This window comes from Juglans regia, chromosome 3 (assembly GCF_001411555.2).
Source record: "Juglans regia cultivar Chandler chromosome 3, Walnut 2.0, whole genome shotgun sequence".
Taxonomy (NCBI): Eukaryota; Viridiplantae; Streptophyta; class Magnoliopsida; order Fagales; family Juglandaceae; genus Juglans; species Juglans regia.
In genome coordinates this window covers 12331353-12346670 of record NC_049903.1, presented here as the reverse complement: position 1 = coordinate 12346670, position 15318 = coordinate 12331353, and the positions used below count along the sequence as shown (strand labels likewise).

At 35.9% G+C, this 15318-nt stretch overlaps 2 protein-coding genes across 3 annotated transcripts; one reads left to right on the top strand and one right to left on the bottom strand.

Annotated features, from left to right (window-relative positions):
- Positions 1–3047: 3047 nt before the first annotated feature.
- LOC109021328 (glucan endo-1,3-beta-glucosidase 12-like) lies at positions 3048–5547 on the top strand. The gene is made up of 4 exons (XM_019003941.2): positions 3048–3196; positions 3888–4406; positions 4852–4894; positions 4983–5547. The coding sequence occupies exons 1-4, from the start codon at positions 3136–3138 to the stop codon at positions 5188–5190; spliced, it is 831 nt and encodes a 276-aa protein (XP_018859486.2). The 5' UTR covers positions 3048–3135; the 3' UTR covers positions 5191–5547.
- Positions 5548–5939: 392 nt separating this feature from the next.
- LOC109001570 (cold-regulated 413 inner membrane protein 1, chloroplastic-like) lies at positions 5940–13386 on the bottom strand. 2 transcript variants are annotated; one of them, XM_035688066.1, is made up of 7 exons: positions 13067–13386; positions 12842–12967; positions 11977–12072; positions 8264–8328; positions 7661–7730; positions 7445–7545; positions 5940–6338 (listed from the first exon to the last, which is right to left on the bottom strand). In XM_035688066.1, exons 1-7 carry the CDS (start codon positions 13222–13224, stop codon positions 6316–6318), a joined length of 639 nt encoding a protein of 212 aa, XP_035543959.1. In that variant the 5' UTR covers positions 13225–13386; the 3' UTR covers positions 5940–6315. The 2 variants fall into 2 exon arrangements, with proteins under 2 accessions (XP_035543959.1, XP_018834465.1); XM_018978920.2 differs by lacking the exon at positions 5940–6338 and having other exon boundaries at positions 7158–7545.
- Between the last annotated feature and the right edge of the window lie 1932 nt (positions 13387–15318).

Sequence of the window (15318 nt, the reverse complement as noted above, 5' to 3'; positions counted from 1 at the left end):
TATGAATGAGTTTTAATCGATTATAGCTAATGAGTCGACTTGAGCATAAACAAGCGGGCCTTAAGGAGTTTTAGCCGAGTTGAGTTGATTTTTTTCAAGTATGTGTCGTTTACTAATCGAGCGGGTATCTGTTTTTACGGGTGAACTTTTTATTCACAAATCGAGTTCGATTCAAGTTTAATCGGATGAGTACTGAGCAGGCTATCAAACAGACTAGTCCATTTATAGCGTAGGAAGTTGGGTACGATAAATACTCAACAAGGTGATTAGAAGACATTTAGAGGAAGACCTCAGGCTCTTGGGTTTGTCTTAAATAAACCTCAGGTCGGGTTTTGGGTTAGCCTCGATCCTCATGCCTCACTTGGATTGGTTTGAAACCCATACTAAAATTTGGGCTTTCCTTTACAGTCCAAACAATTCTAAGATAATTTGGATGAAAAAAAGAAAATTTTATACACTACATTACTATTACATTTTCATCCTATTATGTAAGATGTGACACATTTATCTTTATTGGATGATAAAAATTTTTATCATCCAATAAAGATAAATGTGCCACATCTTACATAATAGGATGAAAATAGGATGGGAGTGGTATATAGCATTAGTAAAAGAAAACAAATTGTTGTCAATTTTTTTAAGAAGAAGGGTTCGTCTTGGGCGCTTTGCATGGGTCCTGATTAAGAAAGTGTTTTTGAATGATAGTGATTTTTTTTTTAAATATATATGTAAGAATATAAAAAAAATAAAAATGAATGAAAAAAAAAATCAAATGATAGCCGCATGGTGTTAATTGTAGGGCCGTGGTTGTGGGGGAAAAGGACTTTTGGCAATTAGGTTCAGATACTCGCTCATATAGGCAAAGCCTCTGATTAGTTTTCGAAGATGCTCGTTTTCTTTTCTTCTTATTTTATTTTTTGTGGCTGGGAATAAAATGCAAAACTCTCTCCATACTATAAGTATATATTTTAGATTTAACAATTTGGTATTTACCGTTAGATTTTCGACTAACTTGCCTAAAATTAGATATCTGATTACCCTAAATTGTTTTGGAATGCGATCCAAAGGAAGATCGGTCTGTATTCTGAATATTTTATATTGCTTCAATTGCACACTTTATGACTATATCGAGCATTATTCCTTATTTATATTTTCTGATTGTAAGCCCACAAAATACTTTAGCTCCCCACTAGCACGTTAGGCTCATGATCAAATAAACTCTGTTGTTGCAAGAAACTACTGTTACTTGATAATGACAATGGTAATTGTTTTTAACTCATAGAGAAAGTTGGAATTGATCAGCATCATAATAATGCAGCATTGAAACAAAACAACAGATGCTAGCTACCTGTGCCCATGTGCTAGAAAGTTGCTGATGTCGATTGGCATTTGGCATCTTTATCAAGTTTGAATGTAAATTATAAAGTCAACTTATTAAGTGGTTTGGGTTTGTTTTTCGATTCTTATTCTTTGATCTACAAGCTCCATTTAGCAGAGTTGTTGTGAACCCAAGCCAAAACTCTTGGTGGATTTCTTTTCTTTTGAGCCTCAATGATATATACACTCTTCAAAGGGATTATTAGACAGAGGAAAGGGTTATTGGTAGATTATTAGGTGGCATGGCTCAAATTCTACACTTTCTGATTAAGATAAACTCTGATACAGAAAAATGCCAATACCAAAGTAAAATACAATTAGAAAGAACAAACATACATAAGAGATTGATGATGGATGTAGAGCAAAACCGACTCTTATATGGCCGAAGGTTGCGCGTGGAGCTCATGCATTGAGGGGATTGAAGGATTTTTTGACTGATTTGGATAGATTGGTTGGAGGGGCTTCTGGTGGTAGTCGTGTGGCTTGGTGTGTAGTGAAGGGCGATAGATCCAAAAAACAAGAGCTTCAAGGATGGGTCAGGAAAAAATGGAGGTTAGGGTGCATGGAAGAAGAAGAAGAGAAGAGGGGAGAGAGGGCGTGTAACCATCTGAGGGAGAGGAGTTGTTTCTGCAGAGAGAGAGAGAGAGAGAGAGAGAGAGGCGCAAGAGAGATTTTAGAAGCTTAAAATGGTCACTCAACCACCTTGATGTACTATAGTATTCCACTTAATCACTATATTAATAATATATTGGAGGGGGGAAAAAACAGCAGTGCTGCTTCTTCTTCTTTTTTTTTTCCTTATGGGTAAATAAGATTTCATTGATTGTAAGAAAGGACACGAGTTCAAGTACACAAGATATATATAAAGAGTAATTCTCATACATGATGTTCTAGTGATACAAGAATTTCATGAATATTCATTCATACCATTAAAATCAATTACAATCAACCAACAGAATAAAGTGTTAAAAAAAATATTTATAAACTCATCCGTGTTTACGGTCTTATTGATTCTTGATTTTATCATCTTTAGTTATACGAATTGATGTGGCATATTTTAATTGATTTTCTATAAATAACTACTTACATGAGAAGCCGTTTAAACTATAATATATCAACCGGTGTGATTGGAGATGACAAAATTCAAGAAGAACAACATCATTTAGAAAATAAAATAATTTAGTGGGGGAGGGGGGGTGGGCAACACATCAGGTGGTTGGCAAACTAACGAAGTGAACTTAACTGGGGGAAAGAGGCTGTTTGATTCAGCCGATGAGATATATTAAACATAAGAGCTCCTCCTCCTGTCTCTCTCTCCACCTTTAGCTTTTGATTTAGTACCATAAAAACAGTAGAAAGAGAACCGTAAAAGAGAGGAAAATAGCACAACATGACACTGATGAGGAGGATCAGTAGTATACGAGCACAAACATTTAAGATTTAAATTCCAAAACAGATCACCCCTTTTGCCCTTGTCCCTCTTCAGAAACCTTTTGTGCTCTTTTTTGCACCTTCTCTTGCTTGAAGCTTCCATCTACCCAATGCCTCCTTTCTTAAGTTTTCTTATATTCTTTCTTCTCTCTTTTCGTCTCTCTACGATCCAAGAAATCTATGATTCTCTGGGTTTTATATATATAATTAAGGCTTTGGGAAAAGATGGAACTCTTCTTTGAAATAAAACCTATTGGGTCTTTCTCTCTTAGTCCTCCAATATACATCTTAAGCTTCTCTGTCATTGTTCCAGACAAGTTTCGAGGGATGGGTGCTACCAATTTTTGGTGTCTTGCATTGTTTTCCTTCAGCCTTTTCCTCAGCTCAGGTGATTTGTTTGCATGCATGCATGCATTGTTCTGGGGGCTTATTTGGTTCTCATGTTCTTTCTAGTTGCAATTAGAAAGCTGTTTGGATTGCCTATTTTCCTTGTGGAGTTGTAAAACTGCTAGACAATCTCAAATCTAAATGTTTCACAGCAGAAAATGATTTCCATAGCAAGAACTAAGAAGAGCAGTTTTTGCTGGCTCATTTTTTGGTATTTAAAAAAAAAAAAAAAACACACACACACACACAGAGGATCAAAATCCACTAGAATTTTTATAGTCCTCTACCACGCAACATTTTTTAAATCTTTACGACTAATTTCAAATTAAGTGGTTGAGATTTTATCACATTTTAGCATTTATCATTTTTGAAAAAAGGTCGTTAATTCTGGCAGATTGGAGTCGATAATTGTTTCTATGTACACTTTCACACCTATCCATCATATGGACTAGGTTCTTCTGTTGATTTGAGGTTGAACCTATAATTCTACAATACGAAATTATCACTCTATACATCCTAGAGAGAGAGAGAGAGAGAGAGAGTTCTGTAATGCTAAAGCTTGCCTCAGTTGCATCGCCGATATCTCAGACAGAAAGTTGCAAATATAGCATTATAACATGACCTGGATTCAAAGTTAGCAGCGTCTTTATATCATGACCTGGATTCTTTTTTTGTTTTGTTTATGTCTTCAGGTTCAAGTGTTGCAGAGAAACCTCCCTCAGAAGCAATCCAACAAAACCGGATGCTCTTCCCATCTTCAGTGTCCATTACACAACTGGATACGGTCCCCATTGTCAACCCAACAACTCCAGGTACAACTCCAACTCCTATTGTAATTCCATACCCACCGGCACCGATAACAGATCCTACCACAACTCCAACAACCCCGACAACCCCGACTACCACAACTCCGACAACCCCGACTACCACAACGCCGACGACCCCGACCACCACAACTCCAGCAACGTCAGGTGGTACTTGGTGCATTGCAAGCCAAGCAGCTTCAGAAACAGCTTTACAGGTGGCTATTGACTATGCTTGTGGCTATGGAGGAGCAGACTGTTCTGCAATTCAACCAGGATCAAGCTGTTACAACCCAAACACTCTGCGTGATCACGCTTCATATGCCTTCAACGACTACTACCATAAAAATCCAGCACCTACCAGTTGTGTATTTGGAGGAACGGCACAACTTACCTACACTGACCCGAGTAAGAAATGTTCTTCATATGGCATAATCACCACCATCTATGTCTTTTATCTCTGCTCAAAAGACAACAGATTATCATCTTTTTTTTTTTTAATTGGTATATATAATATGACTTCCCTTCTTAAAAATTAATCCACAGAATTCTTGAGTATGCATAGATGACCACTTCTAACTTGAATTCTTTTTCCACATCCTAATTTCTTCTAGGACTTCTCCAACTGCTGGTGAAGATTTTCACAAATTTTGGCCAACCTTAGTTTTGCAACTCCTTTGCCATATTTAATTAATTCCCACGCTTTTATCTCTGCCCCTAAAACTGAATTGCAACTTTGGCAGTATCTTAATAAGTGCTCCCCTTATCATTAACCAAAAAAAAAAAAAATTGTTCTCGCATACACCTATAATATGATTCATCTAATACTTCCCTCTCTTTCTGCGTTTTACAGGTAGTGGAAGCTGTCACTATGCATCATCCACGACAACACCCAGGTAATCTTCATAACCATTGCTAATTTCATTTTTCGTGTCAAAGCTTAAGGCAATGGAAAATCTTACCCAGTTTTTTTACCATCAACAGCATAAGCTCACCGGTCATCCCGACCCCACCAACCCCAACAACAATCCCAATGACCCCACCCACACCGACCAGTATACCCGGTGGATCAACAATATATGGCTCAGAACCAACAGAAAGCCCTAACTCAGCCAGCTCAGTCTCCTTTTGTTCACTGATGCTCTTCACCATAACTGCCCTGGTGGGGGCCCGTGCTGCATATTATCTTTAACTGAAGGAAACCAAGTTCAGTTACTCTCCAGAACGAGCTGGCGATTCCCTCAGTATGCCAGCATATACTCATGAATTCCAAGGAGGCACTTGGAATTGACATTGCGATTTTATGTTATCTCAACGCCTCATTCTCGCCATTAAATTATTTCTACTTAGCTACATATGTATCCCTGATAGTGGACTAAGAAGCACAGGAGAAAACGCAGAAGAGCAAAGAAATATATAGGTTCTTGTACTTGTAGACTCATAGTCACTTTCTCTGCAGTGTTAGTAAAATAAAATATTTAGACAAGCAGTGAAGAGCCTGTACTCGAAATCAGCTACGGCATCGGTTAATTTACAGACCAAGAAGAGCGAAAAGAACTTGGAGATATTTTCTAAGAAATACGACAATTTTGTTCAGTGCATTCAAAATAACAGAAAAAAGTAGTTTATATGATTATTTAATAAACACTGGGGTAGCTGCGACATGGACGACTAGGGATAGACAATAGTAACAAAAAATCCCAAATTCCAATTTTTCTTTTTAAACAAATCCTATGCCTTGTAAAGTTATTACTGAGTCGGCAAGATACAAAACTGTGTAAAACTAGATCTGAAATGATACCAAGAAATGAAGGTGCAAATTGAAATTACAATCGGATTGCTAAAAATGAACAAATGCAATTCTGATAGACAAAAAGGAACTAGCTCAGGGTCAGGCGGTATCTCCAGTCCACAGAATTTTCATAGACTTCACCAATCAAAGACCTCCAAAATTCAAATGGCATTGCATCACACACTAATGTAACATACCCTCTTACACGTACATACGGTAAACATGTAATTTTATAAAAGCATTATGCATGTATGCCCTTCAATGGAAGGCCCAATCCACATGACCTATACTCCAAAAGGACTAGTCAATGATACAATTGGAGTCCCACTAAAACATTATAAAAAGCAAGAACTTCTCATTCTCAAGCAATGTAAGATCTCATACATTACCTACCCTTATCACTTATCAAAATGAGGTATCACAATCTCCTCCCCTTATATTCCCAACGTCCTCGTCAGGCCAGTCCATCGTAGGTAGCACAGCTCAAGTCTCATATTTTTTGTTGGGATAAAACTCTGATACCATTTATAATGCCCAAGCCACATTACCTATACTCCAAAATGAGTAGTTAATGATACAATTGGAGTCTCATAAGAACATTATAAAGAACAAGAATTTCATTCCCAAGTAATGTGGGATCCTATACATGTGATACTCCATATGATAAGGATAATGGTAGGTGGTGAATGAGAACCCACATTATTTGGGAAGAAAAAGTTTTTGCTCTTTATAAGGTTCTAATGGGACTCCAATTGTATCATTGACTAGTCATTTTGGAGTATAGGACATGTATTTTAAACCTTCTATTGGAGTGTTACAATACACTACCTTCTCTTATCACTTATCAGAATGGAGTATCACAATTAAAGAGGATAATTTTTATGCCCCAAAATGTATGCAAACCAGATGCTTGATACGTAATTGTATGCTTTCATTTCATATGTCAAACCTACCAGTAACCCAATTCAGAGTTGTGTCCCTTTAGACAGCATTCTCTGCTAAGGGGTCAATTTGAATCAACCACAACAACCATGAAGTTGATTATGTGATAAACCTCAGGAAATCCATCGCTTAGGTTTTATATAATGGTGGCAAGGCCGCAATAAATTAATAGACTTCTTGCACATAGGGCGTATGCCACTAGATGATTTTCCCAACTTCTGGAGAATATGCACGGATTGTAAATTCTAAACTGCCTGCCTTATCACCCATGAGAGAGAGAACAATATACTGATATATTTTAGGCATAGTTCTCTCCAATATAAGGGAACCACATCTTTTTGTAATCTATTCAAGAGCTTGCAAGAATTAACCCGTGATGGAGAAGTCGACTTAAGCCAAGTAATGCATAAGAGAACCCAGAAACATTGAAAGCAATCCCACACGGGTCAAGAATACTTTGTCATTTGAAATAACATAATTACACATTCAGAATATTTACTGTGCTTATTAAAGATGTCACTCATACATCTAACAAAACAGAAAAAATGGTCCATAAAATATGATTATTATGTTATTTTAAGCGAGAGCGGGTCACAAGTTCAATAATTTACAGATGACTATAACGCATTTATAATTTTACATGAAATTCAGAACAAAAGCAAGCATGATACAGCAGTAAGGAAAATAATGGCTAAGGTGGCAACAATTGAACCTTGGTCAAATGCTTTCTGCATGCTGCCTGCTCGTGAGAAATGCTGGAAAGCCAAATATCCCGTAATTACCAAGGAAATAATAGCACCTTCCTGAGTTCCACTGCCAATAAAAAAAATGCAACATAAAAACTGTAAAAGCTCACTTAAAAGGAAAGAAAAAACTATGGAAGCCCGATTACTATCTCAGTCAGTCTCAAACAATGCTTATTACATACCGTAGGTTCATAACCTGATAAGGAGCTACAATCACCAACAGTAATGCCGCTAACGGTAACTCAAGTTCACCTAGAAACAAAAGAAGACAAATATAGGACTGTTTAGAAATTTCTCTAAATCAGACAATAACAGAGAGTAAAAGACAGAGCAAGAAATGTGAAGTGCAAACTTAACCAAGAATTTTAATTTCTTTTCATTCTTTGCTTTTATTCCTCACAGTTTTTCTGGGCAAGTTTATTTCTCATCATAAAATTATACAGTGACATTTTTCATAATTTTTTTTGGGATTAAGCCATGACCTCTGCTTTAATAGTTCTTGAACCAGATGTTTTGGCCCAAAACCCAAATCACAGTTGGGAATCTTGTAGAAGTAGCAAAGTAGTATACACATGCTCTTATACAAACTATACTGGATTGAGTTTTGTCATAAGAATATACAAACATATTATTTTTACCTTAACATAAAGAGAAGTGAATTCTTCAATATTCCCAAAGCTTAGGTGCAAAAAAAATTGTATATTAACGTCCGAAATACCATATCATGAAGTTTTGAGAAATAACTCATAACAACTTTGTGTAGTCTATAAATCAACAGGACCTACCAGGAATGAAGAAGAATAGACGGACAAGAAGTGCCAGGAATGCAGCCCAATAACCATATTCTCCCCTGCAAAATTTTTTTATGTAAGTTTAAAAAGGTATGTACACATTTGAAAGTTAAAAGGCTTCCCTGATCAGTTGATCTATAAGATAAATGCTATTAGGTGCCATGGGAGAAAACTATTTTTTTATAGATGTTAAGAGAATTTATTCCAAGTAAATAGGCATAGCCCAAGTACACCGAATGTATACAAGTGAGTACACCTAAATACAAGCTATAGCAGAACAGAACTAAGGGAAAACATTACAAATATTCCCATCCCTTACAAGGTTCTTCACCCACAAACTTTTAGTGCTAAAGAAAAAATCCCTGAATTCCCCCATATTTCATTTGCAATCTTCAAAACACCTCCCATTTCTTTCTAACCATAAACACCAAAACAAACACAAGGGTATCATCCTCCACATTGTTGCACTGCCTCCACATCCCATTGAATTGCCAGCTAGCCAAAAAGTCCACCACATGCAAAGGCATCACCCAAGCAATGCCTACCCTTGCAAAAATCTCGTTCCACAACTTCGTCACCACCTCACAATGAAAGAAAAGATGGTTAACAGATTCGCCATCTTTTTTACACATAAAACACCAATCAATTACAAATAATCCTCTTTTCCTCAAATTATCCGTGGTTAATATTTTCTCAAGAGACACCAACCAACAAAAAAATGCAACTTTACTAGGCACCCTTGCTCTCCAGATATATTTCTAGGGGTATACTTTATCACCATGACTATTTAACACCTTGTACAAAGATCTCGTTGAGAATCTAGAATTATAATCATGCACCCACAATAGCCAATCATCCCTATTCTGATCGATCTTCGTATCATATAATTTTACAAAGAAATCAGCAGCTTCACACACTTTTCAGTCCTGTAATTCTCTAGTTAATTCCACATTCCAATGCAACATATTATTAGATAACTGATAAGAGTCAGCCACTGCAGCCCCTTTGTTTCTAGCAATCCAAAAATGATTAGGAAATACAAATTTAAGAGCTGAATCCCCGCACCAATTATCATGCCAGAAATAAATATTTGTCCCGTTCCCAACTTTGAAATTAATGTTTTTGACAAAATCCCCCCATCCCAACCGAATGGACTTCCACACCCACCCCATACACCCTTTTTACTTCATTAGTACACTAATTCCCCCACATCCTCCCATATTTAACATCCACAATCTGCATCCATAATGCATTACTCTCATTGTTGTACCTCCAAAGCCACTTTTTTTTTTTTTAAATGTCAGGGACAAGGCCCTAGACCTACCTCTACAAAGTAAGCCCTAGTCTTGTGCACCGCACTCTCAGAAGTTTCCCTACAGGGAATTGGTAAAATTGCTAGTTTTCACTAGGGAGTGTGGTCCCAAAGGATTGTTTGCACCCATGAGGTATTGAACCTTGGACCTTGAAGGGAATGATACCCCAAGACCAAGGTCTTCACTACCTGGGCCAACCCCTTGGGGTTTACCTCCAAAACCACTTCCCAAGAAGAGCTTTATTGAAAAGCTTTAAATTCCGCATGCCCAATCCTCCACATGACATCGGAATACAAACCTTATTCCAACTCACCAAGTGATATTTTCTTTCCTCCCCATTACCGTCCCATTAGAAATTTCGAAAAATACTCTCAATTCTTGTAGTAACCCCCGCAGGTAAAGGAAAGAGGGAGAGTAAATATGTGGGTAAATTAGACAATGTGCTTTTAATCAATGCGACTCTGCCCCCTTTTGACAAATAAATTTTTTTCCAACATTCTAACCTCCTCTCAATCTTCTCAATCACCCAATCCCAAATAGACACTGATTTGTGAGAGGCCCCCAAAGGTAACCCAAGATATTTCATAGGTAACAAAGTTACCTTACATCCTAAAATATTGGCCAAATCCAAAAAATTTTGACTGTACCCACTGGAACAATTTCAAGCTCTTAAAGCTCGAAGATGATCCTCGTTGGTATCACTGAAAATTAAAGTATCATTTGCGAAGAGCAAATGTGAAACAATAATGTTGCCCCGTGAGACATCATCCAACATGAAACCCGACACAAAACCCCCTTCCACAGCCGCTTCAATCATACGACTAAAGGCATCCATAACTAAGACAAATAGGAAAGGAGATAAAGGGTCTCCTTGTCTCAAACCACGGGAGCTGTTAAAAAATCCAACCAAAGAGCCATTTACCAAAATAGAAAATATAACCGTCGAAATGCAATATCTTATCCATGAGCACCACTTCTCCCCAAACCCAAAAGCCTTTTCCATATCCAATTTGACTAAAATTCCAGATTGCCCCATCCTTTTTCTACTTTCCAAACACTCGTGAGCAATTAAGATTGAATCAAGAATTTGTCTTCCCCTCACAAATGCATTTTGAGACTTCGTTATAGTCTTATCCATAACCACACTTAGGCGGTTAGCTAACACTTTTGATATAATCTTATACACCCCATTTACCAAGCTAATAGGGTGAAAATCCCTCATTTCTACAGCACCCGCCTATTTAGGAACGAAAGCAATGAAAGTTGTATTAAAATTGTTCTCAAATTTCAGGAAGGAGTGAAATTCTTCAAAAACTTTCATAATATCATCCTTCGCAATATCCCAACATGCTTGGAAAAACCGTCCAAGCCCGGAGCCTCATCCTTAGACATACATCTAACCACATCAAGAACTTCATCTTCCTCGAATGATCTCTCTAACCAATTTTCAGTAAGATGATCAATGGTTTCAAAGACCAGCCCATCTAACTTAGGCCTCCATGAAAATTCTTCCCGAAAAAGCTTCTCATAAAAATTCACAATATGATCTTCAATCTCCTCCTTGTCAGAAATCACATTATCACCTCCATGAAGAACTTCAATGGCATTATTTCTTCGATGAGAATTTGCCATTTTATGAAAGAATTTCGTGCATTTGTCTCCTTCCTTTAGCCATAGAATTAAGGATTTTTGCCTCCATGAAATTTCTTCCATCAGCGTTAATTTTTCAATTTATGCCAGCATCCCTTTCTTCATCTCCTTTTCTGCAAAAGAAATTGAACCCATCAACTCATTTTCCTCCAAACTATGCAACTGTTCCATAAAAAGATTTCTATTATTTTCAACATTGCCAAAAGTCTCCGCATTCCATCTCTTCAAGTCTTTTTTGAGCTCCTTAAATTTTCCAGCCAAGATAAAATTGGGAGTACCAGTAAAATGATACGAAGCCCACCACCTTCTTACTCTTTCAACAAAACCTTCATCCTCCAACCACATTTTCAAATTTAAAGTGTCTTTTCCCACTAATAATGCCCCCACAATCCATCAAAATATGATAATGATCAGAAACTATTATCTGCAACCTTTTCTAACTTAACTCCGGAAATAATGCTTTTCAAGAGACCGAAACCAAGAATCTGTCCAAACGGGACCATGCTCTCTCATTTGACCACGTGAAATCCCCTCCCGCCATAGGTAAATGAATCAGCTGCAACTCAGGAATGAGTTCTGAAAATTCAGGCATAGCTTTGGTAATAGCTTTAGTAATGATATGGGAGAAAACTTAAGAACCAGTAAGCACAAACCCAAATAGCTTTCAGTGAATCAATTAAACATTGGAATTGTAGTGTTTCTATTTAATAAGAGAAAGGCAGTTGAAATTTTTGGAAGGCTCACTTAATCCATGAGATGATACTTGCTGGAGCTTGCAGAGCAACTAAAGGAACAATAAACGATTTCTGAACAGCAGTGCCACTGGCAACCAATAACACCCTAAAAAAGTAGTTAACATCCATCAGCATAACAAGGAAGTGAGTACATGCTAATATTTCTGTGGAAATGCTCAAACTATAAAACTATTAATCATTAGTGCTACGTAGAGTTTCTTGAAGCACTTCAATTCAAGAAAATTATAACAGAACCATAATTTTGATTGTAACTTGCTTTTAACAAGCAAAGATAAGTAGCCAACAAGAGCATTTGCTTATAGGTCCACGTCAAGATTTTACTTCAAATAAAGTCGTGTATTTCTTATGTAAAATAGCTGCATTCGAAAATGGTAAATAAATCAAGTTTGCATGCAACGACAAAACAAACTCGTAGGAAATTATATATTTTTTCTGATGAGGAGAAAAAAAAAAAAAAAAGAAGCAATTTGTAATTTCAGCAAATCAAAATTCCTCGATTAAGTAAATTGGTTGTTTTCATCGGAGAACTAATTGATGTGAACTCAAGTAGATACGTACTCATACAAGTACATATGTACGCAGAAGTACGTATGAGTATACGGAAAGGAGTAACGGAAAGGTGTGCGAGACTACGGTCTTATTTGTATTCAAAACTCAGATCAACTCATCTCATTATTATAATTTTTTTAATTTTCACACAAAATATAATAAACAATTCAACTTTTTCAAATTTTAAAATAATTTTTTTAAATTTTCACTCAAAATATAATAAATAATTTAACATTTATTCTACTATTCACGATCCATCTCAATTCATCTATGAATCCAAACCACTTCTACGTTTAGAGGCATACGCAGACGAAACGGTGGAGATCCACTGGAGGGTATGACGAGCAAGAGGCGCAGAGTAACAAATCGCACCGAGTCCCCTCTTCCTTTTTTCCGTCTTCATCACCATTCCCTTATAATCCACCGAGAACCTGCAACAAATAAAAGGAGCGAATTCGATTATTTTCCGGGGGAAAAAAAAAGAAACTTGATGTAATATTCTGGAAAATCCAAAATCTATAAGCCTGTACCTGAGGGGATTGTAGCTGAGTGAGCCAGAGCTTCGAGAGACATCGAAGAAGAGCTTGAGCGGGCGACGCGGAGCGTCAAGAGATAGAGATCCCTCGGTGCTGTTGTTGAAGGGACAGAAAGTTCTGAGCGCAGATGAAGGGAGAGAGAGAGGCGCCATCTTCTTACTGCCGGAGATCGAAGACAGTGTCGGTGTATTAAGGCATCACAAACGCAAGCAATAAATTCCACAACAACAGAGCACGTCGGTAATATTCTAGAATGCTGCTGTATAACAGAATGGACAGATGGAGCACTAAGCTCCGTTTAATTGCAATGATTTGACGTGAGTTCAGTTCAGTCTAATTTTACTTTAAATATTGCCGGAGATCGAAGACAGTATCGGTGTATTAGAGTTCGTTTGGTTTCTTTTAATTTTTTTTAATTTATTATTATAATTTTTTTTAATTTTAACATAAAATATAATAAATAATTTAATTTTTTTAAATTTTAAAATAATAATAATATTTTTAAAAAATAATATTCTAACAATATTTTATTATCTCAACTCACTTCAACGTTCAAATACCGCATCACAAACGCACGCAATAAAGTCCGCAACAACAGAGCACGTCGGTAATATTCTAGAATGCTGCTGCTGTATAATAGAATGGACAGATCGAGCACTAAGCTCCGTTTAATTGCAATGATTTGAAGTCAATCAGTTTAATCTAATTTTATATTGAATTTAATATCTAAGAATATTTTTAATAAATTTTTTATCTTATCTTTTAAAATATATTATTAAAATTTATTTTTTTTTATTTTATATACTGATTTTAATAATATGTCATCTATCAATTTATCTATTTTTTTTATAATATTTAAATTTTTTTATTTTTTTTAAATATTTCATTTTTATTAATAAATTTACAATATCTATATATATTTTTTATATTTGTAATTTATTTTTATATACAATGTAAAATAATTCAATCTTATGAACGTAAAACAAAAATATATAAGTCAAATAAAAATTAAAAATAAAATCAAATATGAAAAAATTGGTTTAAAAATAATTCTAAGATATTTTTTAGAAGAAAATGAAATATATGTGTTTTAAATAATGAATAATAAAAAGAATTTGCTTATATGATAAAAATCAAAATAAATAAAAATGAAGGAGTAAATGAAATATCAACAATAAAAAAAATTTTACAAGATGAACAGTACTCGCTACATGTAGTGGGGTACTGTAGCTAAATGTATTTTACAATTCATTTTACATAATCAGATGGAGCTTTTTTTTGAAACAATTCTTCAAATAATTTACATTTTTTGTATAATACAAAAGCTATTGGGAGTGCTCTAAATATCTAACTATTAAATTATTAAATTCATTTTAACTCAAAACAATCTTACACGTGGAACCATAACATTTTTCAACTCAACATATTTGTATACGTAGGACCCACAATTTTTTTAATTTCTCATAAATAGTATTAAACTTATCTTAATATCTAAACATATCTAAATTCATTTTAAATGGATCCTACATAACTCACTCCACCTACTCAACTTATTATTATTCATAAAGAACAACTCAGCTCAACTTAACATCTAAATTTCTAACTATATCCTTAAGAAATGATCCGAATAAATTTGAGAATATTACAATAAAGCAAAAAATTTTACCTCTCAACTTGGTCTTGCAAGCAATTCACACTCTCTCTCTTAGCGGGGTTACGGACAGACTATGAATCATTGGTCACCTCCTTAACCACTCATCCAGACCCACTTACCTCTCACCAATTCTACAGCCACCTCCTAAATCATGAGTCAAGAGTCTCTCATCAAACCAACTCTCTTCTCTCAAGTACTTCCTTTTCAGTCAACAATACAACCATTCGACCCCCCTTCTCACCTGGACAAGGCCATCATAATAATTTTCGTGGTGGTCGTAGAGGCCGTGGTTTTGGTCGAGGAAACAACTCCTCTCGTGGCTCAGGTCCATCCTCAAATTTTTTCAACAATCAATCTGATACTCGGCCCTTATGTCAGGTCTACCATAAACCAAGTCACTCTCAGCTGCACGGTTTCATCTTCTTTGGTCAAGCCTCACTATTAAAATAGTGCCGCTTGACTTGCGGGAGGGTATTAAGGCATCACAAACGCAAGCAACAAATTCCACAACAACAGAGCACTAAGGGTGAGTTTGGTTACCAAACTCATCTCAACTCATCTAAACTCATCATTACAACTTTTTCAAATTCAA

Coding starts and splice junctions, on each gene's coding strand:
- LOC109021328 (XM_019003941.2), top strand. CDS start 3,136: ATGGGTGCTACCAATTTTTGGTGTCTTGCATTGTTTTCCTTCAGCCTT. Junction 4,407..4,851: donor ACTTACCTACACTGACCCGA/GTAAGAAATGTT, acceptor TGCGTTTTACAG/GTAGTGGAAGCTGTCACTAT. Junction 4,895..4,982: donor TCATCCACGACAACACCCAG/GTAATCTTCATA, acceptor TACCATCAACAG/CATAAGCTCACCGGTCATCC.
- LOC109001570 (XM_018978920.2), bottom strand. CDS start 13,224: ATGGCGCCTCTCTCTCTCCCTTCATCTGCGCTCAGAACTTTCTGTCCC. Junction 12,968..13,066: donor CTCAGCTACAATCCCCTCAG/GTACAGGCTTAT, acceptor TATTTGTTGCAG/GTTCTCGGTGGATTATAAGG. Junction 12,073..12,841: donor ATCTCCACCGTTTCGTCTGC/GTATGCCTCTAA, acceptor CTACTTTTTTAG/GGTGTTATTGGTTGCCAGTG.